Genomic DNA, 26,448 nt, shown 5'->3' on the forward strand with positions numbered 1-26,448 from the left:
AGTGTGTGCAGAAATTCAAAATCTCCCTTATCCTCTAGTCACTTTGGTCACAGCTGTGCCATCGAGCCTGTCACATAGCGCTCAGATATTCATTGGGCCTCACACAATCCAAAAGTGTCCAGTGTCCACAAGTGTGTGCAGAAATTCAAAATCTCCCTTATCCTCTAGTCACTTTGGTCACAGCTGTGCCATCGAGCCTGTCACATAGCGCTCAGATATTCATTGGGCCTCACACAATCCAAAAGTGTCCAGTGTCCACAAGTGTGTGCAGAAATTCAAAATCTCCCTTATCCTCTAGTCACTTTGGTCACAGCTGTGCCATCGAGCCTGTCACATAGCGCTCAGATATTCATTGGGCCTCACACAATCCAAAAGTGTCCAGTGTCCACAAGTGTCTGCAGAAATTCAAAATCTCCCCTGTCCTATAGACACCTTGTACCTTGTTTTACATTACTATATAGTTTGTTGGGTTTTGTCTACATTTCTACCAAAAATGAGGAAGGCTGGTGGAAGAGGCCGTGGAATTGGGCGGGGGTTGGCAGCTGGTAATGATGGTGTTGGTGGTGGATCTGATGGTAGTGGCAAGAGCAAAAAATAGGACCGAATGCAGGAGGTGTTGAGCCTGCGTCATCGTCTGGCTACATAAGGCCTCGAACGCTTAGTTTTCTAGGAGTTGGCAAACCGCTTTTAAAGCCAGAGCATCAGGAAAAAGTTTTGTCTTACATTGCTGACTCAGCCTCCAGCTCTATCGTCTCCTCTTCTTCAGTTGTAAAAAGTAAAAGCACTGAGTCGTCATTGGAGGCTCATGTTCATGAACCACACCTTTCCTTGTGTCCTTCACCCCAACCAAGATTGAAGGATGACGCAGGCCATACTACTGATTACTCCATGGAGCTGTTTTCACATACCATGCCTGGATTATCAAGTCAAATGGTGAATTACCCAGGCCAAGATGAATCTGACATGGAGTGCACTGATGCACAGCCGCTGATGGATGATTCTGCTGGTACATTCACTCAGAGCACTACATTGTCCTCGCAGTGTACAGAGCCAGATTCTGACCCTGATGAGACTCAGGTGCCCCTTCCCGCACACTATACCACCATACACGGTGACACAGAGGAAGGTGCACATGACAGAAGAGGAGGTGATGGATGACCCAGTTGTTGACCCAGATTGGCATCGATTGGGGGAAGAGGGTGCTGCTTCCAATAGCTCAGATGAGGAGCATCCACAGCAGACGTCGACATCGCAACAGCTGTTATCTGGCAGGCCCGGAGCACTCCAAAGACAGGTTCCAAACATCAAAAGAGTTGCTGGACAGCTTGTCCAGAGGGTCAAAAGATCACAGCGTGCTAGGCCGCAAAATGTCTGCCAAAGTAGGAAGAGTGCAGTGTGGCACTTTTTTGACCAAAATCCTCATGATCAGGCCAAGGTTATCTGTAAGAAGTGCGCAAAGACCTTTAGCCGAGGGAAAAATCTGAAAAATTTGAATACCAGTTGCATGCTTAGACATTTAACCAGCATGCACTTGCAAGCGTGGACACAACACCAAACCTCAAGTGCCACATGTGCAACTGATCACAACGAAGGTAGTCAGCAACGCTACATTGTTTCCCCCACTGTAAGCCCACCGGTTAGCACAGCAGCAAATGTTGAGGTGTCGTTGCAAGGCCAAAGCAGTCAGGGAATCACACTGTTATATCAACGAAAGACTGATTCTAGGCCATCAGAAAGAACACCAACTCCATCACCATCATCAACCCTCTCTCAGTCCGCCCTGTCCACCGCTACTTCCACCATATGCAGCTCTCAAGTCCAGCTCACCCTCCCAGACACTATGAGTAGGTCAAGAAAGTACTCAGTCTCTCATCCGCGTACACTGGGTTTGAACGCCCACATTGCCAAACTAATCTCGTTTGAGATGATGCCCTTTCGGTTGGTGGAAAGCACAGCTTTCCGCGTACTCATGGCCTATGCAGTACCACGCTATGACCTACCCAGTCGCCACTTCTTCTCTCGCAAAGCCATCCCAGCCCTCCACCATCATGTGAAAGACCGCATTGTCCATGCACTCAAGCAGTCAGTGAGCGGAAAGGTGCACCTCACAACTGATGCATGGTCCAGTCGGCATGGCCAGGGCCGTTACGTGTCCATCACTGCGCACTGGGTTAATGTGGTGGATGCAGGGTCCACAGGGGACAGCGGTGGTGGGACAGTGCTGCCTAGCCCACGGTATAGGAAACAGTTGGCTGTAGGCGTTCGACCCTCCTCCTCCTCCTCCTCCAGAAGCGAAAGCTCGTCCACAGAGCGCAGTCGTACGAGCACTCCATCTGCAGCTGCCACTGTTGCACACAATGTGTCCTCCTATCGAGCAGCTAGTGGAAAGCGTCAGCAGGCTGTGTTGCAGATGATGTGTTTGGGCAACAGACACACCGCCGAGGTGCTGGCCGAGTACTTGAAGCGACAAACTGAGTCATGGCTGGGCAGTGTACATCTTGAGGCAGGCAAGGTAGTTAGTGATAACGGCCGTAATTTTGTGGCAGCCATAGCCCTTTCAAAACTCAGCCATATACCTTGCTTGGCTCACACCTTGAACCTGGAGGTGCAGTGCAGCGTCGGACTGGCCCACCGGAGAACTGGAGGATTCTCCGGTGGGCCCTGGCATCTGGTGGGCCCTGGCACCTGCTAGCATACAGGGCCAGCAGTTGCCTAGGGCCCCCGCTGCTCCAGGGGCCCCCAGCCAGTGGTGTGTCGCACACCATGCAGCTGCTATGGGGGCCCCTGCCAGCGGAGCAGCAGCGGGTGACAGGAGGCAGGAGCCCCTGTCCCCGCTGCTAAAGAGAAATGAATATTCACTGTGAAGCAGTGAATCTCATTTCAGGTCTCCACACCCCCAGAGGCCCCGCCCCCAGGCCAGTAAGCTGCTCTGCAGACTACAGCTGTAAATCAGGGCCAGCGCCGCCCTCAGTCCTCTCTGCTCCTGGCTCACAGCCAGTGTGCGATGACGTCACTACATCGCGCACCCGCTGTGTGTCTGGCAGAGGGGGCAGCTCCTGACACTGAAGCCGGCTGCCGGAATCAGCGTGGGAGCGAGGAGGAGAGGTGAGTATTGTGTTTTGTTTGTTTTTTTTATATCTCTCTCGCTCTCTCTCTCTATCTATCTATCTATCTATCTCTCTATATATCTCTCTCTCTCTATCTCTCTTATATCTATCTATCTTTCTATCTCTATCTATTATCTATATCTCTATATCTATCTCTATCTATTATCTATATCTATCTATTTCTATATCTATCTCTATCTTTATATCTATCTTATATATATCTATTATCTCTATATCTATATCTATTTCTCTCTATATCTCTCTCTATATCTATCTATTTATCTCTATCTCTATATCTCTCTGTATATCTATCTATCTTTCTATCTCTATATCTATCTTTATCTATCTATCTATCTATATCTATCTATTATGTCTATCTATCTAGCTATCTCTATTATCTATATCTACCTATCTCTATATCTTTCTATCTTACTCTATCTCTATATCTATCTGTTATCTCTATATTTATTTATTTATCTATCTCTATCTATTATCTATATCTATATATATCTCTCTATCTATTTATCGATCTCTGTATCTATCTCTCTCTATATCTATCTCTCTCTCTATCTACCGCTCTCTCTATCTCTATCTATCTCTATATCTATCTATTATCTCTATATCTATCTACCTATTTATCTCTATATCTATCTCTATCTCTATATCTGTTTCTCTCTATATCTATCTCTATATCTCTCTCTCTATAGCTATCTATCTATCTATCTCTATATCTATCTATCTATATCTATCTGTTATCTCTATATCCATATCTATCTCTATATCTATCTATCTCTATATCTATCTTTCTATCTAACACTATATCTCTATATCTATCTCTATATCTCATTATCTATCTATCTCTATCTCTTTATCTATCTGTCTATTGATCTATCCATCTATCTCTATATCTATCTCTATATCTATCTATTATATCTATCTAGTATCTCTATTATCTATATCTATCTATCCATCTATCTATCTAGCTATCTCTATCTATCTCTATATCTCTCTCTATATCTATCTATCTTTCTAACTCTATATCTCTATACATATCTCTATATCTAGCTATTATCTCTATATCTATCTCTATATCTATCTTTCTATATCTATCTGTCTCTATATGTATCTCTATATCTATCTATCTATCTCTATATCTATTATCTCTATATCTATCTATCTATCTATCTATCTATCTCTATATATATATCTCTATATCTATTTTTATTTATAGCCATCTATCTATATATATTTATCTCTATATCTATCTATATATGTCTATATTATTATTATTATTATTATTATTATTATATCTGTATATCTCTTATCTATCTCTATCTATTATCTATCTCTATCTCTATATCTATCTATCTCTATATCTTTCTATCTATAGCTATCTATCTCTATATCTATCTATCCATTATCTATTTTCTATCTATCTCTATATCTATCTACTGATCGATCTATCTATCTATCTATCTATCTTTCTTTCTTTCTATATCTATCTTTATATCTATTTCTATCTATCTCTATCTATCTATCTCTATCTATCTCTATGAATCTTTCTATCTATATCTATCCATTATCTACTTTCTATCCATTATCTACTATCTATCTCTATATTATTATTATTATTATTATTATTTATTGTTATAGCGCCATTTATTCCATGGCGCTTTACATGTGAGGGGGGTATACATAAAAACAAGTACAATAATCTTAAACAATACAAGTCATAACTGGTACAGGAGGAGAGAGGACCCTGCCCGCGAGGGCTCACAATCTTCAAGGGATGGGTGATAATACAGTAGGCGAGGGTAGAGCTGGTCGTGCAGCGGTTTGGTCGATCGGTGGTTACTGCAGGTTATAGGCTTGTCGGAAGAGGTGGGTCTTCAGGCTCTTTTTGAAGGTTTCGATGGTAGGTGAGAGTCTGATATGTTGTGGTAGAGAGTTCCAGAGTAGGGGTGATGCGCGAGAGAAATCTTGTATGCGATTGTGGGAAGAGGAGATAAGAGGGGAGTAGAGAAGGAGATCTTGTGAGGATCGGAGGTTGCGTGCAGGAAAGTACCGGGAGACGAGGTCACAGATGTATGGAGGAGACAAGTTGTGGATGGCTTTGTATGTCATGGTTAGGGTTTTGTAATGGAGTCTCTGGGCAATTGGGAGCCAGTGAAGGGATTGACAGAGGGGAGAAGCTGGGGAATAGCGGGGGGACTATATCTATCTATTTCTACATCTATCTTTCTATCTATATCTATCTAACTCTATATCTATATATCTATATAGCATTATACCCTATGAGGGGGTGCATTATTCCCTATGAGGGGGGAAGTATTATACCCTATGAGGGGGCAGCATTATACCCTATGAGGAGGCAGCATTATACCCTATGAGGAGGCAGCATTATACCCTATGAGGAGGGCAGCATTATACCCTATGAGGGGGGCAGCATTATACCCTATGAGGGGGGCAGTATTATACCCTATGAGGGGGGCAGTATTATACCCTATGAGGGGGCAGCATTATACCCTATGAGGGGGTGCATTATTCCCTATGAGGGGGGCAGTATTATACCCTATGAGGAGGCAGCATTATTCCCTATGAGGGGGGCAGTATTATACCCTATGAGGGGGGCAGTATTATACCCTATGAGGGGGGCAGTATTATACCCTATGAGGGGGGCAGTATTATACCCTATGAGGGGGCAGCATTATTCCCTATGAGGGGGGCAGTATTATACCCTATGAGGGGGGCAGTATTATACCCTATGAGGGGGGCAGTATTATACCCTATGAGGGGGCAGTATTATACCCTATGAGGGGGTGCATTATTCCCTATGAGGAGGTGCATTATTCCCTATGAGGGGGGCAGTATTATACCCTATGAGGGGGGCAGTATTAAACCCTATGAGGGGGTGCATTATACCCTATGAGGGGGTGCATTATACCCTATGAGGGGGTGCATTATTCCCTATGAGGGGGGCAGTATTATACCCTATGAGGGGGGCAGTATTATATTCTATGAGATGGCTGCATTATACTATGTGAGGGGGCTGCTTTATATTCTATGAGGGGGCTACCCCAACTCCTGCTACATAATTAAGACATGTACAACCTTATATTATACCCGGATATTAGCGTGTTTTACCGCATAATTGGTGGTCTGGTATTTAACTCTATGCAGCTACATAGTGGGCCCCAAGAATGATTTTCTCTGGTGGGCCCAAGGTGTTCCAGTCCGACGCTGGTGCAGTGCTTCCTCAAAAATTATCCGGAGTTAACAGCCCTGCTCCAGAAGGTGCGAAGACTGTGCGCGCACATCCGCCGGTCGCCTGTACACTCCGTTCATATGCAGAAGCTGCAGCGATTGCTCCACCTTCCCAACCACCGCCTCATTATCGACATTGCAACAAGGTGGAACTCCACCCTGCACATGGTGGAGCGGCTGTGCGAGCAGAGGCAGGCCATAATGCTTTTGTGGGAGGATACACGGCCAGGCACTTTGAAAGCAGACATGGAGTTGACAGGTGTGCAGTGGTCGAAGCTGAAAGACCTCTGTAAAGTCCTTCAGTGTTTTGAGGAATGCACACGGCTGGTAAGCGCAGACAACGCCATCCTATGCATGAGCATCCCACTTATGCGTCTGCTCATGCAAACTTTGACGCACCTTAAGGAGCAGGCGTCTGCAGCCAATGTTGATGAGGAGGAAGAGGAGGAGGGAATCCTTGATGACATTCAGCCATTGTCTGCTTAGGGACCTCTCCTGGATGAGGTGGAGGAAGAAGAGGAGGAGGAGGATGATGATGGGGATGATTACTTAGGGGAGGAGGATGCATCTCGTGGGGCAAGTGAAAATGTTGGCGTGGCAAGGTCTGGTACAGGGTTTGTGCATGACTGGAGGGATGTGGATTTGCCAGAAAGTGCTCCTCCAACCAGCACTCGCAGTGCATCATTGACACCGGGAACATTGGCCCACATGTCAGATTATGCCTTGCAGATCCTAAAAAGGGACCCACGCATTGCCAAAATGATGAACGATGACGACTACTGGTTGGCCAGCTTCCTGGATCCACGCTATAAAGGCAACTTACAAAACATCATGCCACAGGAAAACCTTGACCTAATATTGGCTAATAAACAAGCAACTCTGGTAAATCGGTTGCTTGAGGCATTCCCAGCACACAGCAGCGGTGATGGTTCTCACACGAGCCGTACGGGCCGGGGGCAGCTTGGCAGAGGTGTTCGTGGTGCACACAGCAGAAGTGGCGTTGGAGACAGGGGTTTCATGACAATGTTGTGGACTGATTTTTCAAGTACCGCTCACACAACTGGTAATACTGCATCGATGGAAAGTGACAGGAGACAGCAGTTGTCAACTATGGTTACAAACTACTTTTCCTCCCATATCGATGTTCTCCCACACAGGTCATTCCCCTTTGACTATTGGGCCGCTAAACTGGACACCTGGCCTGAATTGGCCCAATATGCCTTACAGGAGCTCGCTTGCCCAGCTGCAAGTGTGCTATCGGAAAGAGTCTTCAGTGCAGCTGGATCAATCCTGACAGAAAAAAGGACCCGTCTGTCAACCCAAAATGTGGATGATCTAACCTTCATTAAAATGAACCACGCATGGGTTTCCAAGGATTTTGTCCCACATTCCTCTGATGACACATAGGGTGACAGAAAAATGGCTTGCTTTGGTCCACCTCTTCCTGGGACTTGACCTATTTCACCTTTTGCATCAGCTCAATGTCCAACATCAACATATGCCACTTTCTAAAACTCCCTAACTGTGCTGCCTCCCCCCCCATGGCCGGGGTCACCACCTAGCGCACGACACCGTGCGAGTGCCGTTGCCCTGGACAGGTGGGTAGGCCGACTCTTGGGCGCGGGCACTGGTACAGGGTCCTTCATAGTGCAATCAAGTGTCTCTGACGGTGGTGGTGCACACCCGCCGTCAGACACACCGCCGTACAATGAGGGGCCCAGTGCCAGTACCGACGCCCACGAGTGGGCCCCCCTTGCTTGGGCAGGGCCCCAGCATTTGCAATCTTCACCTCTCCCTGCTCCTCCGCTGTGTAGTCTGGGCCGTCAAATCCATACTGTGCCTGACACCGTCTGAGCCTGCTTCCTGATGTATAGACATATATTTTGAATGTGTACGCTATCCATACATGTTATCCGGGGATACGGTACCCTTTCTAACCTTTGTGCAATCACGTGCAATCCATACTGGGCCTAACACCGTCTGAGCCTGCCTCCTGATGTATAGACATATATTTTGAATGTGTACGCTATCCATACATGTTATCTGGCGATACGGTACCCTTTCTAACCTTTGTGCAATCACGTGCAATCCATACTGGGCCTAACACCGTCTGAGCCTGCCTCCTGATGTATAGACATATATTTTGAATGTGTACGCTATCCATACATGTTATCTGGGGATACGGTACCCTTTCTAACTTTTGTGCAATCACGTGCAATCCATACTGGGCCTAACACCGTCTGAGCCTGCCTCCTGATGTATAGACATATATTTTGAATGTGTACGCTATCCATACATGTTATCTGGGGATACGGTACCCTTTCTCACCTTTGTGCAATCACGTGTAATCCATACTGGGCGTGAGAACGGCTGGCGAGCTGTTAAGCAAGCTACAGCACCTGTGGTTTGCACACGGAAGTTTTTCATTTTTTCAGGAATGACGGTTAGGCCTAATTCCGGAACTGCGGTTGACCTGCACTTACTGGGAAATCATTGTTCGCGGGTAATAATTGTAATCAGTGATCCCCATCACTAACGTTGTTCAGCGGGTTATCTGCACCTGTAAGCGACAAACGCTGGCCTTTTCAGTGTAGCGCACATGCAGCCACGGACATGTAAGGGCATGACACACCAGTTATTGGCCAATCTCATGTGCCAGAGCCTCACGTGTCCCTCTAGTAAGCCGGACTCGGACCGCGGGGCATGACGGAGTCTCGTTCGTTAACGGAATTAAGCTTGCAATGTGTGCATCTGTTCTGTAGCTGGCATGGTTGAGGTTTCCCAGGTGGAGTCGAATTTAACCGTAGGCTCCACTCCTGGTGGTGCCCTTCTGGACATTCCTTTAAGGTTCAGCTTTGCAACCATACTGCCCACGTAAAACAAACACTTTGCCTTCATGAACGCTGTTTGGAGGGTCATGACTCGTGGGAATAACGCCGCCCAATCAGTTAACCTGCTAGAGAGATCATTCGTTGCTCCCAAGCATGACATCACACTCCCTAGGAAGAAGGTAATGCCACTGTGGCGACCGTACTCCTGGGGGCGACACAAGTGCACTGATGCCCAGCCACTGCTCGATGAATCTGCTGGTACATTGACCCAGACCACTACATTCCCCTCACACGCTACACGACCTGAATCTGACCCTGATGAAACTCAGGTTACCCTTCCCATATACAGTTCCATCTTACACGGTGACAAAGAGGAAGCTGCAGATGAAAGTGCAGGTTCGGCCCACCCGCCATCAGACACACCACCGTACTATCAGGGGCCCTGTGCCAGTGCCGTCGCCAACGAGTGGGCCCCCCCTGCTTGCTCAGGATCACAGCACTTGCAAAGTTGAAATACTGTGCAGTGAGATGGAAGATGGGGACGACGAGGAATCCAGACAAGTACAGGGATTCCCTAGCGAGGAGACTTATTTGATTGTTTTCAATGTTGGGACAGCAATTTTTGGGGAGCACTATACTCTGGAGAATGATAGATGGGGCCCACCATACACTGGAACATTCCAAAGGTGGACATCAGACACTGGAGCAGCATTTACAGGGCCCATTATACACTAGAGCATTAGAAATGGGGCCCATTATGTTTGGAGCATTATTTGGGCCCATAAGACAGTGGAGCTTCATCCATGGGGACCAACATATACTGTAGCATTATGTGGAGCTCATCATATACTGTTTCAAACATTATATGGGACCAATGATTCTGTATGGAGAAATAGATGGGCCTCGTCATGAGATGTAAAAAGTGAGGTATTTTTCATTGTACTTTACCGCTATTTCTCTGCCGTATCGGAGCATGATGAGTTGTGGTATGTGTTAAAGGGGCGCTCTTTCGCCCAGGGCACATGAAAACCTGCAGCCAGCCCTCCCCCCCACAACTTTAGCCAAATAACCCCCATTTTTCAGTGCGTAACTTGTATTATGAAGTTAATTAAGGTTGACAAGCTTAAGTAAGAAGAATTGATGCTTTTGGCATTCAAATGGGCACTGTAGGTGTGTTTCCTGTCCTCCTCTCACTGCCGACTTTTATTCCCCATTGACTTACATTGGGTTTCGGGACGACCCCGACTTTTCCCTATAATCGGACGATCTTGCTCGACCCGACTTTTGGAAAAGTCGGGTTTCACGAAACGAAACGCGACCCTAGAAAACCAAAAGTCGCTCAACTCTAGTCCTGACCATATTTCCTTGGCTAAATCCAGGCTGCATTGCATTCAGCAAGGAAATCATTCAGTAGAGACATATATGAGCTCTCTCGTAGCTCTGAATTCCGCAGGTGGTCTACTGATACTACATTGAATGACCCTGCTCTCAGAAGCCAATTGCTACAGGGCCTCATTGAAAAGTTAAAGGATGCATTAGCAGTGTATGAAACTCCTGTGTCTTTGGAGGCTGCCATATCCTTGGGTATTCGGGTGGATATACACCTGAGAGACATTTGGGTAAGAACACCTGCTTCTTAGCTCTCTTTCCAGCACAAGAAACCGGTGTTGGAGAAATGGTCCGGGGATGAATCTATACTTGCGGAGTTAGAGGAGCTCATGTAGTTGGGAGGGGAGGTGCATTTACATCTCATGTTTCCTCTAACATTTGCAAGAAAAAGGGGTGTGGGTTTTTTTGTGGGAAGAAGAAACATATTATTGAGGCATGTCGTGCAATTTCAAAGCAAAACGAGATGCGATTAACCGTTGGAAGCCTTGAGCTTGATAATCAAGAGGTGTGTTCATCTTCAACCTTCAATTCTCATTTTGTTCTGACAGCAGATGTGGTGCTAGAGTGCAGGTCTGAAACAAATTCTGTGCTGGTAGGCAATGGAGCTGGAGTCAGTATGATGGATGTTAAGTTTGCTAGAACTCATGGTTTTGTCTGTTCTAACTTGGCTAAACCTATTTGTGCCATCGACTCAGCAGCACTTGCACATAGAACACTGGCACAAATTGTTCATAACATAAGACTGAAGGTGGGGTCTTCACATTATGAAATAATCTCTTCTTATGTCCTGAAGGCTCGCCACACTCCAATGGTTCTGGATTTGCCCTGATTGGTGAAGCATAATCCAACTGTGGATTGGCAATCCAGAGAGATTGTAAAGTGGGGAAATTACTGTCATGCTAACTGCCTAAACATTTCCTCTTCAGCTGTATCTACAAGGTCCTTATCAGTATTTTTGTCTGATTTAGAGGACCCTGCCCAAATTTTGCAGAAGGGGGTAAGCATCTTGGTCTTGTACCCTGATCTGGAGCGTAAGGTGTTGGAAGCTCAGGTTGATGCCCTTGCCTCCTGTCCTTTGGGGAAGTTATTTGTGCCGTCTAAATTGCGCCGCAAAGTAATTAGAGAATTTCAAGCCTCTGTACTTGCTGGTCAGGTGGTAAGGCAACCGCGGACCTCCTTTCTTGTCATTTTTGGGTTGCATCATGATCTGGTTGAACAAGTGTCTGCCTGCAATGTTTGTGCACGTTCTAAAGTACCGCATACCCATCCATCTGATCTTGTTTTGCCAGTACCTGTTCCAAACAGAGTCAGGGGAGACAGGTATAAATGTATGACTGTCAGTAAATGTGTGCTATGTCCAGACCTGAATGTGAATGACTTTGTGTGGTTGTGTATCAGGAATTTTTGGTTGAGGGTTCCTTCCTGGAAGTTAGGGCCTAGATTCATTGGACCCTATAAGGTAACCGCCGCCATTGGTCCAGCAGCTTTTCATCTTGAGCTACCTCAGGCTCTTAAGGTCTATAACGTTTTTCACAGGTGTTTGCTCAAGAGATATGTGGAACCCCTTGAGCCCTCATCCCTACTGCCTCCCCCAACTATGGTTGATGGAAACCTAGAGGATTGTAGATTCTCGCCACCGACATTGTTCCCTACAATACTTGGTTCATATGTGGAGTTATGGTCCAGAGGAAAGGATATGGGCTTTTGCATCAGAGGTGAATGCCCCCAGGCTAGTTCGTTTGTTCCACACCTCTTATCCTGAAAAACCTGGTCTTGAGTGTCGAGAGGTCATTCGTAGAAGGGGGTACTGTCACAGATGTGTGAGAGGGTACAGACCATTCCACTGCATCTCTCTGTAGAAGGTCTCAGTTGTTTGCTTTGCAGATTATTGGCGACCCCCCCCCCCCCGGTGCTAATGGCCACACCTGGACCTGGGTGTTTATAACTCCCAACGTCCTGGTAGGAGTTGCTGTTGAAATTTCCTATTTGCACTTCTCTGTTGAGGCTTGGAGCTGTAGCAGTCTGCTAGCGTCCTCTAGGAGTTTGGAGGGTGTAGGTGTTTCTCTCTGAGTCTACTCAAGCTAAGTGTCCCCCTTTGTTTAATTTATCCTTGCTGTCTTTAGTGTTAGTGGGATTGACTAGCGCTCGTTCTGCCCTTCTTGATGCAGGGCTTATCACCAGGGTCACACAGGGATTAGGTATCCTGCTCGGCGATAGGTGTGGAACCTATATAGAGACGGTAGGACAGACAGAGTGACGTTAGATCTGTCATAGGGGTCTCCTCTGCCCCCTTCCCTAGTGTTTGGTTCTCCTTCCCTTATCCCTTTGTGTTTCACTTAGTCTGTCCTACACTGTGCGTGACACTTGACTTTGAACGTCTAGTTATAATTACTATTCATCCCCATATAACAGTTACCAGAGTCCAAGAAGCTGATATATTTTGATTATGGAAACATATTTTTTTCTCTTACTAACAAAAAAGTTCTTTATTGTAAAAAAAAGATCTGCTGTGCTTTCTGAACTCTGTTAAGCCACTGCTAATTTATTAGAGGAAGTAATGGCTGGAACTATGATGTGGGAAAGTGAAATATTGCTGCAAACCCTATATTATTATGACATCGGAGAAGTATAGTTCACTAGGGTCTGCTGTTTGCTTAAAAGAGTTGGCCACTACTTTATTATTGAAGGCCTATCCTCATGACAGGGGTGGATCTGTGGTACCCAGTCATGACCACGATAGTTTTTACTGAACGGCTGTGTTCAGACAGCATCTGAGAATTTCTGAAAAGAACTTGTAGCATGTGCTCTTTGCCTAATGGACCATTTACAGAGACCAACTTGTGGCACGATTTAACTGGTGATCAGAAAACTTTTTTACTCATTGTCATCCTTTTAACTACCTTTTTAAGCAAGCAGACCAAACGGAATAATGCACACTGAGCAATCTGTGCTAGATCCCTCAGTATGCACAGGCTGCTATAGTTCTAGGTAATGGGAGTCTTGTTACACAAGGTGATCCACCCACTGAGAATGATGATCTTTTCTGTGGACATCATGCTAATTGGCAGCCAGCTCTCTACAGTTATACAGTGAGGAGCTGGCTGTTAATCAGCATGGCAATATTGCAGGGGCTGCTTAGTAAGGTGTATTTTCACTGAAAGATAGCGTAAATGTGCATTCCTAGGAACAATTGTTTTTCAATAGTCTTGCAGTATAAACAGGCTGCATATAAAAATGCTTGCTAATCGGGTCAAATATTCTGTTTTGTGCTGCAGAAAAGATCCTTGTTCTCTGTAGAGCATCATGTAAACAGGACTTGCACTACCAAGAACAATGGTAGTGTCAGAGACACCGCACTGAACTTGCTCACTGAGCCAGTGCACGTGTCCTGAGTAAAGCGAACAGTGCTCAAAGCTACCTGTGGAGCGGGCAGCAACCGAATAGATGCGTACTTCAGAGCTGCAGGACCTGAAGCACGTGACTGCTGGGGGCGTGGCCTAAACTCCACAGAGCTAGGAGCTGCAAGACAATTTCTAGCAGAGTAACTGCGAGACAAAGTTACCAAGGGGAATAGACAGTGAGAATAGTCAGGACGTAGCCAATGAGTCACACACAGAGATAGCTGTAGGGTACCAAAGGGGGCGAGCAGAGAGTAGTCAGGTCACATGCAATGAGTCATACACAGATAATAACGCAGTACAAAATCAACAGGCAAACTCACAACGGGAAACAGAATCGGGTCAGAACCATATAAACAAGCTATAGCAACAAACAGGCACACGGGGGTCAGCACACTAGGCCAATGGCAAAAGTATAACTGGCAGGGATTTAAGCTACCCAGGGGTTTATGAAGCTCTCCCAGAACCAGAAAGAGGCCACAATCATTAACCCCAAGTGTGCAGGTCAAAACCTGCACAGAGCTCCAGACATTAACCCCCGGTGTGCAGCTCAAAGAACCCGCACTGGGATCATGACAGTACCCCCCTCTCAACGGGGGGCCTCCGGACCCCCAGGCTTCCCCGGGTACTTGGCATGGAACGCCTGAACCAGGCGATCTGCATGTACCGAGCGAGCAGGGACCCATGAGCGCTCTTCTGGTCCATATCCCTTCCAGTGGACCAGGTACTGCAAAGAGCGGCGCACCCGCCGAGAGTCCACAATATGTCCGACCTCATACTCCAATTGACCCTCCACCAGCACTGGAGGAACAACAGTCTCAGAGTTCTCTGACAGATCCTGCTGGTTTCAACAGAGACTTATGGAACACATTAGATATTTTTAAGGAGGCGGGGAGACGCAACCTATATGCCACTGGGTTGACTATCTCCATAATCACGTACGAACCAATGAACTTTGGTCCCAACTTAACTGATGGTACCTTTAAGTTGATGTTACGCGTGGAGAGCCAAACCTTCTCTCCCACCTGAAACATGTCTCCCGAGGCTCTCTTTTTGTCCGCAAAATATTTGTATCTCCCCTGGGCTCGAGAGATATTACGCTGGACCTCAGCCCAGAGGTCTTTTAACCGTTGAACGGACCCCTATGCTCCTGGACAACCGGAATCCACCCGAGAAAACTCCCCAAAATGTGGATTAAAGCCATAGTTAATCAGGAATGGGGACATGTTGGTGGACTGACTCACCCGGTTGTTAAAAGCGAATTCAGCCAACGGTAAAGCATCACACCAATCCTCCTGTCTGGCGGAGGTCAGACACCTGAGAATTTGTTCCAGGGATTGATTGGTGCGTTCTGTCTGACCATTACTCTCCGGGTGATATGCCGACGAGAAGGAGAGTGAGATGCCCAATTTCATACAGAACGCCCTCCAAAATTTGGCCACAAACTGCACACCTCTGTCAGACACAACATTCAAGGGTACCCCATGCAATCGGACCACATGCTGCACAAACAATCTTGACAACGTTTCTGCTAAAGGTAATGCTGCCAAGGGAATGAAATGGGCCTGTTTAGAAAACCTATCCACCACCACCCAGATCACGGTATTGCCCCTGGAAGGTGGAAGGCCGGTAATAAAATCCATGGAAAGATGAGTCCATGGCCTATCAGGAACCGGTAAAGGTATGAGTTTCCCAGCCGGTCGGTTATGCGAGCTTTTGGAACGGGCACATATGCCACAAGCAGAAACAAATTCCTTGACATCGGACCTTAATGAAGGCCACCAAAAACCCCTGGCTACTGCCTCTCTAGTGGCCGTGATACCTGGATGAGCACTCAGCCTAGAATCATGAAACTCCTGCAGAAGTCTAGGCCGCAATGAATCTGGAACAAACAGTTTATCGCTTGGCCTGGTTGCCGGTGCTAGGGCCTGATCCCTTAGGATTTCTTGTTCCAACTCAGTTGAGACCCCCGCCACTACCACCCCTGGGGGAAGAATGGAGGACGGCGGCTCAGGGGGAGACACTGGATCAAAACTTCTGGACAGGGCATCCGCTTTAACATTTTTGGACCCCGGTCGAAAAGTAATTGAGAACTGAAATCGTGAAAAAAAAAGTGACCAACGGGCCTGTCTAGGAGTAAGCCTCTTAGCAGATTCAAGGTATGCCAAATTTTTGTGATCCGTGACAACCGTGATAGGGTGAGCCGCCCCTTCCAAAAAGTGCCTCCATTCCTCAAACGCCAGCTTGACCGCAAGAAGTTCTCTATTGCCTACATCATAGTTTTTCTCAGCTGAAGAGAACTTCTTGGAGAAGAAGGCACAGGGTTTGAGATTGGTAAGGGTGGCCGGACCCTGGGACAGCACAGCCCCCACCCCCACTTCAGAAGCATCCACCTCCACAATGAATGGTTTGGACAGGTCAGGTTGCACCAACACCGGGGCAGACATAAAACATTTCTTAATCGCTGAGAAGGATTCCTTAGCGAGTTCAGACCAATTTTTTACATCAGCTCCCTTCTGGGTAAGATCCGTGAGTGGTTTCACCACTTGTGAGAAACCTATAATGAATCTCCGGTAATAGTTCGCAAATCCTAAGAAGCGCTGGAGCCCCTTGAGATCTCGAGGCTGAACCCAGTTAGCGATCGCCAGCACCTTCTTAGGATCCATACGAAACCCCTCACAGGACACAATCAACCCCAAAAAAGACAGCTCCTGTACAAAAAACGAACATTTTTCCAATTTGGCGAACAATTGTTTCTCCCTGAGTCTCTGGAGAACTGTCTTTAGATGTTGCAAGTGAGATTGACTGTCCGGGGAATACACCAAAATATCATCCAAATAAATAATAACAAAATGGCCTATCAGATCAGAAAACACAACATTGATGAAATTTTGGAAAATAGCGGGTGCATTAGTTAACCCAAATGGCATTACCAGGTTCTCAAAGAGTCCTTCTGATGTGAGGAATGCCGTTTTCCACTTGTCCCCTTCCCGAACCCTTATCAGATTGTAGGCCCCCCGCAGATCTAACTTGGAGAACCATTGGGCCCCAGCTAACTGGTTACATAAGTCTGGGATGAGGGGAAGCGGGTAAGAGTTCCTTACCGTTATCTTGTTCAGTTCCCGAAAGTCGAGGCACGGCCGCAAACCACCATCTTTTTTCTTCACAAAGAAGAACCCTGCTGCCACAGGTGACACAGAAGGCCTGATATGCCCTTTGCGGAGACTCTCAGCTATGTACTCCTTCATGGCTTGGCGCTCAGGCCCAGACAAATTGAACAATCGAGCCTTAGGTAACTTGGCTCCGGGTACTAAATCAATGGCACAATCATAGGGTCTATGCGGTGGCAGCGCCTCAGCCTCACTTTCGGAAAACACGTCTTCGAAATCTTTCAGGTACTCTGGAATACCTTCCAGATCGACAGACGACACAGACACGGATTTAACAGCGTTAACAAGATGTCCCCGGTTACCACATTTATTATTGCATCCACATTGAGTGATTTCCCCTGTAACCCAATCAATGGTAGGATTATGGCGTTGAAGCCAAGGCATCCCCAGTACCAGTCCTGCAGGCAAGTTATCTAGCACCAGACAACTTAGTTTCTCCACATGAGTGGAACCCACTTTTAGAGAAAAAAGTTCAGACCTGCAACAGATACCGTCTTGGTTAAGAGGAGATGAGTCAGTTGCCACAAGTTTAACAGGATCATGAAGCCTGACTGTCCCTATCTTATTAAGAGTCATAACCTTGGTATCAATCAGGTTCACAGCCGAACCGCAGTCAATAAAAGCAGTAGTCTGAACAGGACCATAACCAAGTTCCAGTTCCACCTGCAGCACCATTTTTGCACGTGAGGAAAATTGTACCTGAAGGTCTGGGTAGCCTCCTCGATTACTACCCAGACCTAGTCGTTTCCCGCCATCTTGGAGGATGACGGACAGGAGGGGCAGTCCTTCTTCCAATGTCCAGATTTCCCACAATAGAAGCACAACTGCTTTTCCCAGCGGCGTCTTCTTTCCTTTCCCTCACAGGTGACAGCGCTCACCTCCATAGCCATAGGAAGAGACTGGGTCTCATCTCCACTGAAGAATAAGGGCGATTCCCGTTGCATAATGCCTCTAGCCCGCAGCCTGCGATCCATGCGAACCGCTTGGACCATGGCATCCTCCAGGGAGTCAGGCGGAGGATGGAGTGCCAAAGCATCCTTCAGACGTTCACACAGGCCTCTGTGGAACAGCCCCCAAAGGGTGGCATCACTCCAGGAAATCTCCGCTGCCCAACGTCTGAATTCAGTACAGAACCATTCGGCCGAGTGCTCACCCTGACAGACACTCATTACTTTGTCCTCAGCCAACCGCACTCTATCAGGCTCATCATAAATAAGCCCTAAAGCTTCAAAAAATGCATCTACAGACATTCTCTCAGGGGCAGAAGAGGAAAGCGAGAACGCCCAGGCTTGTGGGGACCCCCTAAGCAGGGACATCACCACCCCCACCCTCTGTTTCTCATCCCCAGAGGAGTGGGGTCTCAAAGAAAAAAAAAGCTTACAGCCCTCCTTAAATGCCCTTAACTCATCCTTGTTACCAGAAAATATATCTGGCAATTTAACCGGGGATTCAGGTGGGATTAAAATGACATCTCTATTCCCCACCTGCTGGAAGCCTGCGGAAAGTACCCCCTCAACTGAGTCCTCAACCCGCCGTTGGGACTGGGCCAGAGCTTGGTGTTCCAAACAAAGCTTCTGCAGTGACTGAGTCAAGCTTTTCACCTGCTCAGATAAAGCACACATTGGGTCCATGCTGCAGAAGTGAGGAGAGAAAAAAAAATTGTAGGCCAGTTATAATGTCAGAGACACCGCACTGAACTTGCTCACTGAGCCAGTGCACGTGTCCTGAGTAAAGTGAACAGTGCTCAAAGCTACCTGTGGAGCGGGCAGCAACCGAATAGATGCGTACTTCAGAGCTGCAGGACCTGAAGCACGTGACTGCTGGGGGCGTGGCCTAAACTCCACAGAGCTAGGAGCTGCAAGACAATTCCTAGCAGAGTAACTGCGAGACAAAGTTACCAAGGGGAATAGACAGTGAGAATAGTCAGGACGTAGCCAATGAGTCACACACAGAGATAGCTGTAGGGTACCAAAGGGGGCGAGCAGAGAGTAGTCAGGTCACATGCAATGAGTCATACACAGATAATAACGCAGTACAAAATCAACAGGCAAACTCACAACGGAAAACAGAATCGGGTCAGAACCATATAAACAAGCTATAGCAACAAACAGGCACACGGGGGTCAGCACACTAGGCCAATGGCAAAAGTATAACTGGCAGGGATTGAAGCTACCCAGGGGTTTATGAAGCTCTCCCAGAACCAGAAAGAGGCCACAATCATTAACCCCAAGTGTGCAGGTCAAAACCTGCACAGAGCTCCAGACATTAACCCCCGGTGTGCAGCTCAAAGAACCCGCACTGGGATCATGACAGGTAGTCTATGTACACTTAAAAGGTATATACTGGACTTTATAAAAAACAAAAAATGTACTGAAGCACTAACAGGCAGGTAATTGCAACTTACCTGCCTATTGAGCACGGCGCCATTCTTTCCCGCCACACAGCAGTCACATACCACTGCTACCTGGGATTCAGAAGCCTCTGCTGACATGACGGGGCATGACATACAATGTCATTCTGATTGACAGCCGGCTTCCCCCGTTAGGCAGCGGGAATCCAGCTGTCAATTAGTATGACGTCGGAAGTCCTGTCTTGTTGACAGAGCAGAGTGGAAAAGAAGCCTTTATTCTGTTGACGTGACATCAGCAGAGGCTTCTGAATCCCCGGCACTAGCTGTCTGTGACCCCTCTGTGTGGGGAAGAACGACGCCGTGCACAACAGGCAGGTAAGTTGCAGTTACCTACCTGTTAGTACTTAGGTACATTTTTTGTCTGTTATGAAGTCCCAGATATACCTTTTAAATATCTATTACAGATTGGTCAATGCACATCATTAAGCAGTCTGCCCATCTAAACAGGCTATTAAACAACCACCCATCCACAAAGGTTTATCTATTGTCGGACATTTCAGATAAATCGACTACTGTAAACCTACCTTTACTGATTATAATATGTGATTATAGAAAATCTTGAATATAAGCATACAGTTGTGGCCAAAAGTATTGACACCCCTGCAATTCTGTCAGATAATACTCAGTTTCTTCATGAAAATGATTGCAAACACAAATTCTTTGGTATTATTATCTTCATTTAATTTGTCTTAAATGAAAAAACACAAAAAGAATTGTCCTAAAGCCAAATTGGATATAATTCCACACCAAACATAAAAAAGAGGGTGGACAAAAGTATTGGCACTGTTCGAAAAATCCTGTGATGCTTCTCTAATTTGTGTAATTAGCAGCACCTGTAACTTACCTGTGGCACCTAACAGGTGTTGGCAATAACTAAATCACACTTGCAGCCAGTTGACATGGATTAAAGTTGACTCAACCTCTGTCTTGTGTCCTTGTGTGTACCACATTGAGCATGGAGAAAAGAAAGAAGACCAAAGAGCTGTCTGAGGACTTGAGAAACCAAATTGTGAGGAAGTATGAGCAATCTCAAGGCTACAAGTCCATCTCCAAAGACCTGAATGTTCCTGTGTCTACCGTGCGCAGTGTCATCAAGAAGTTTAAAGCCCATGGCACTGTGGCTAACCTCCCTAGATGTGGACGGAAAAGAAAAATTGACAAGAGATTTCAATGCAAGATTGTGCGGATGTTGGATAAAGAACCTCGACTAACATCCAAACAAGTTCAAGCTGCCCTGCAGTCTGAGGGTACAACAGTGTCAACCTATACTATCTGTCGGCGCCTGAATGAAAAGGGACTGTATGGTAGGAGACCCAGGAAGACCCCACTTCTTACCCCGAGACATAAAACAGCCAGGCTGGAGTTTGCCAAAACTTACCTGAAAAAGCCTAAAACGTTTTGGAAGAATGTTCTCTGGTCAGATGAGACAAAAGTAGAGCTTTTTGGGCAAAGGCATCAACATAGAGTTTACGGGAGAAAAAAAGAGGCATTCAAAGAAAAAAACACGGTCCCTACAGTCAAACATGGCGGAGGTTCACTGATGTTTTGGGGTTGCTTTGCTGCCTCTGGCACTGGACTGCTTGACCGTGTGCATTGCATTATGAAGTCTGAAGACTACCAACAAATTTTGCAGCATAATGTAGGGCCCAGTGTGAGAAAGCTGGGTCTCCCTCAGAGGTCATGGGTCTTCCAGCAGGACAATGACCCAAAACACACTTCAAAAAGCACTAGAAAATGGTTTGAGAGAAAGCACTGGAGACTTCTAAGGTGGCCAGCAATGAGTCCAGACCTGAATCCCATAGAACACCTGTGGAGAGATCTAAAAATGGCAGTTTGGAGAAGGCACCCTTCTAATATCAGGGACCTGGAGCAGTTTGCCAAAGAAGAATGGTCTAAAATTCCAGCAGAGCATTGTAAGAAACTCATTGATGGTTACCGGAAGCGGATGGTCACAGTTATTTTGGCTAAAGGTTGTGCAACCAAGTATTAGGCTGAAGGTGCCAATACTTTTGTCTGGCCCATTTCTGGAGTTTTGTGTGAAATGATCAATGTTTTGCTTTTTGCTTCATTCTCTTTTGTGTTTTTTCATTTAAGACACATTAAATGAAGATAATAATACCAAAGAATTTGTGTTTGGGTGTGAATACTTTTGGCCACAACTGTAGATTTAAAACATTACATTCTGTGGTCTACAGCTGCCACTAGAGGAAGCTCTGGAGACTACTGTCTACTGTGTTATTCTTATTCTCACTGTATGGTTAGTTTTTCTTTACGCTTTATTGGTGGCTCATCAAATAACACATCTCTTTTTTTCTTTAAAAAGGAGAGTTTGTAATCTCATCAGTTGAAGGGGATTTGAGAGTAAGAAAAGACTATGAATTGGATCGAGAGAATATTGCTTCCTACAACATTACTATTATGGCAAGAGACAGAGGCACTCCTTCTTTCAGTGCTACGGTAAAGTAACTCCAGCTTAATATGGATTTCCATGTTGCAATTTTTTTAATATAATTTTGTCATCTTTATTTTTATTGCTAGAATTTTACATTATTTTTATATCAAGTGTTTACTCTGAGCAACCATCAAAGGCTCATCATGCCACGATGATTCTGTTGCGTCTGATAAGACCCCAGGGAGCTAAAGAGATTTGCAGCCCTTTCGTCCAGCTGCCACAGATTACTGACCTGTCTGATGGGCCGAATTCAAGTTGATTTTCCCATCTCTAGTGCCAATTCAAATTTTTTTGCTGACTGAAGTGAAAATTTAAATCTCCCTCTTCCTCAACTTTAAAAATTCATATACACTGCTCAAAAAATAAAGGTAACATTTAAACAACAGAATAAAACTCCAAGTAAATCAAACTTCTGTGAAATCAAACTGTCCACTTAGGAAGCCACACTGATTGACAATCAATTTCACATACTGTTGTGCAAATGGTATAGACAACAGATGGAAATTATTGGCAATTATCAAGACACACTCAATAAAGGAGTGGCTCTGCAGGTGGGGACCACAGATCACATCTCAGTACCAATGCTTTCTGGCTGATGTTTTGGTCACTTTTGAATGTTGGTTGGGCTTTCACACTTGTGGTAGCATGAGACGGACTCTACAACCCACACAAGTGGCTCAGGTAGTGCAGCTCATCCAGGATGGCACATCAATGCGAGCTGTGGCAAGAAGGTTTGCTGTGTCTGTCAGCGTAGTGTCCAGAGGCTGGAGGCGCTATCAGGAGACAGGCTAGTACACCAGGAGAAGTGGATGGGGCCGTAGGAGGGCAACAACCCAGCAGCAGGACCGCTACCTCGGCCTTGGTGCAAGGAGGAACAGGAGGAGCACTGCCAGAGCCCTGCAAAATGGCCTCCAGCAGGCCACAAATGTACATGTGTCTGCACAAACAGTTAGAAACTGACTCCATGAGGATGGCCTGAGGGTCCGACGTCCACAGATGGGGGTTGTGCTCACAGCCCAACACCGTGCAGGACGCTTGGCATTTGCCACAGAAAACCAGGATTGGCAAATTGGCCACTGGTGCCTTGTGTTCTTCACAGATGAAAGCAGGTTCACACTGAGCACATGTGACAGACGTTACAGAGTCTGGAGACACCGTGGAGAGTGATCTGCTGCCTGCAACATCCTTCAGCATGACCGGCTTGGCAGAGGGTCAGTAATGGTGTGGGGTGGCATTTCTTTGGAGGGCTGCACAGCCCTCCATGTGCTCACCAGAGGTAGCCTGACTGCTATTAGGTACCGAGATGAGATCCTCAGACCCCTTGTGAGACCATATGCTGGTGCGGTTGGCCCTGGGTTCCTCATAATGCAGGACAATGCCAGACCTCATGTGGCTGGAGTGTGTCAGCAGTTCAATAATTAATTGAAAAGGGTATTGTTCAAAATAATAGCAGTGTGGAGTTCAATTAGTGATGTCAATCATTCTGTGAAGAAACAGGTGTGAATCAGGGGGCCCTTATTTAAGGGTGAAGCCAAGACATGTTGTACATGCATTTCTCCTTGAAAGCCTGAGAAATATGGGTTGTTCAAGACATTGTTCAGAAGAACAGCGTACTTTGATTAAAAAGTTGATTGGAGAGGGTAAAACCTATAAAGAAGTGCAGACACTGATGGGCTGTTCAGCTAAAATGATCTCCAATGTTTTAAAATGGAAAGCCAAACCAGAGAGAGGTGGAAGAAAATGGAAGACTACCACTCGAAAGGATGGGAGAATAGCCAGAATGGCAAAGGCTCAGCCAATGATCAGCTCCAAGACGATCAAAGACAGTCTCAAGTTACCTGTGAGTACAGTGACAGTTAGAAGTTGCCTGTGTGAAGCTAATCTCTAAGCAAGAAGTCCCCGCAGAGTCCCTCTGATAAAAAAAGACATGTACTGAAGTGGATGCAATTTGCCAAAGAACACATCAACTGGCCTAAAGAAAAATGCAGAAACATTTTTTGGACTGATGAAAGTAAAATTGTTCTTTTTGGATCCAAGGGCAACAGACAGTTGGTCAGATGACCCACAAACTCTGCATTCAAGCCACAGTACACTCTGAAGACGCTGAACCATGGTGGTGCAAGTATCATGATATGGGCTTGTTTCTTTTACTATGGTGCTAGATCTATTTACCGCATGCCAGGGATCATGTATCAGTTTGCCTATATTAAAATACTTGAAGAGGTCATGTTGCCTTACGCTGAAGAGGATATGTCCTTAAAGTGGGTGTTTCAACAAGACGATGACCCTAAACACACCCGTAAATGAGCAAAATCTTGGTTCCAGTCCAACAAAATTGAGGTTTTGATGTGGCCAGCCCAATCCCCGGACTTTAGTCGGATAGAATAACTTGTGGAGTGACATCAAAAAATGTTATTTCTGAGGCAAAGCCAACAAATGCAAAATAATCCAGAGGTGGAGATTTGATCATGATAAATTGTGTCCTCGATGATGAGAAAACAGAGACTTATCCATCACTCAATATCATCAGGAAAGCATCTGATTGACTCCACATTTATTCTGCAGCAGGGGAACAACAATCATACAGCCAATGTCTTTAAGAAGAATATTCAGTGTAAAGGTGACCTAAGAGTCTTGTAAGTGATGATATGGATCCCACAGAGCCCTGATCTCATGGAGCTTGTTTTGGGAATGCATAAAGAGAAAGAAAGTTTTGTGCAAGCCTCCACATTTTAGAAGATTTGTGGTTAGTTCTCCAAGATATTTGTAACAACCTTCCAGTCGAGTTCTTTCACAGACTGCATACAAATGTACCCAAGAGAATTCATGCTGTTTGGAAGGTAAAGGGTGGTCGTCATGTGGGGAAGGTGACTTGACGGACAGACGTGACTGGTAGTAGGAGGGGACGGTTTGTGCACAAGTGACGGAGATTGACAGGATAGAAGGGTGATAGCTAGGAAAGGTAGATAGGAGAGTGCAGTACCGAGAAATGACCACAAGATGGCATGGGGGAGTAGCTTAGGACTCAACGACTCAACATCAGCTTATGCCTTGAGAAACGCTTAGTCATGGGGGGCAGGGAGATAGGAACCCAGGAGGGGAATTCCCGGTGAGAGAGGGGATAAATAGAACAGGGTAGGGTTCCAGGCAGGCTAGTCCAGGGAGGAGCTCGGTAGAAGATGGTGAGGAGAGAAGAGCTTGACCAGGGGACGGACAGCAAAGAGACAGTCAGGGGGGTGGCCCTGACCCGACAGACCGCAGGACAGACGAGGCCCCGGGGGTACCGATTGGATGACAACCTCGGGCAGGTGAAGCGCTGGCGGTAGATTGGTCTAGAACAGCCCCAGCGAAAGATCCTCGAGGGATGCTACTTCGACTGGAGCAAAGGTGCAGGCACCCAGGCCTGGAGGCAGAGAACTGTAAAGAGGCTGCGGTGCGTGGTTGTGGTCGTCAGGAGGACGACGAATAAATCCGGACCTGTTACAACTGAAATCTGTCCCCGCCTCGTCCTTGCATCGCCTGGTGTCTGTGTCATCCGGACAGGGTAAGCAGTGGTCCACCCCCCAATCCCGGCCCCTACCACAGTCACACCAAATGTTGATTTATTTTAGATTTTTACTTTTGTTCATTCTCTTTACTTTTGTATTAATTAATGCAAATAAACTTTTGACACTTCTGTTTTTGAAAGGATTCTTTATTTACAGCATTTTTTCACATCTGCCTAAATCTTTTGCATGGCACCATATACGAGCATATATACAGTATATATATGTACCTCAACATTGAAATTGCAACACCAAGTAGGAAAAAGAACTGCAAAACATGACAACGCAATGGCATCTGTTGTTTGTGCTGCAGTGATTAAACATTCTATCACGGCTTACAGTGTTCCTGGCTGGATCTTATCCCTGTCTGTGATTCCCAAGCTTTTCTGCTGCCTCTGGTCTTTGAATAGCAAATCACTGCTCAGAGGAGGCCGGTCATTCACAGACCGGAAGACTCAGCCCTTGTGCACCGAAGTCTAATTAGCAGAAAACTTCAAATGGTGATTTAGGAAGAATAACAAAGTGGATTTCTCCACCAAAGGTTTCAATGCAACCTGTATTACAGCGTCATTACAGCCATGTCTTTATGTTACAGTAACCTCATTGATAGCATGTCAAAGCTTTTAATTATGTGTATTTCTGCACATGTAGAAAACGGCAAGGTGGCGGTACTTTTTTCTTTAATAGATTCCTATGGATGGCCAACTATTTGTAAATTCCTTTGCAGAAAAAAATGAATTTTTTTCTAGTTGATGTGGAAAAGAAACACATGACTCTTGGGTTCTTATACTCAGTGTGACTCCCATCAGCCAAGCGTTTTTTAATCCATCCTGTAACTGATATGATTCGCGGGATAACTGCTTGATGTTGTTATTGTGATGG

At 46.0% G+C, this 26,448-nt stretch overlaps 1 protein-coding gene across 1 annotated transcript in view; it reads left to right on the plus strand.

The window, feature by feature from the left end:
- Window positions 1–26,448, plus strand: part of CDH23 (cadherin related 23) — a 1,761,581-nt gene that overhangs the window by 1,612,145 nt on the left and 122,988 nt on the right. Inside the window, exon 40 of the mRNA XM_073574902.1 lies at window positions 21,893–22,026. Coding sequence (XP_073431003.1) covers window positions 21,893–22,026 — 134 coding nt within the window. The remainder of the gene's footprint in view (window positions 1–21,892; window positions 22,027–26,448) is intronic.

This window comes from Dendrobates tinctorius, unplaced genomic scaffold (assembly GCF_039654945.1).
Source record: "Dendrobates tinctorius isolate UK_male_01 unplaced genomic scaffold, ASM3965494v1 ptg000040l, whole genome shotgun sequence".
In the NCBI taxonomy this organism is placed as follows: domain Eukaryota; kingdom Metazoa; phylum Chordata; class Amphibia; order Anura; family Dendrobatidae; genus Dendrobates; species Dendrobates tinctorius.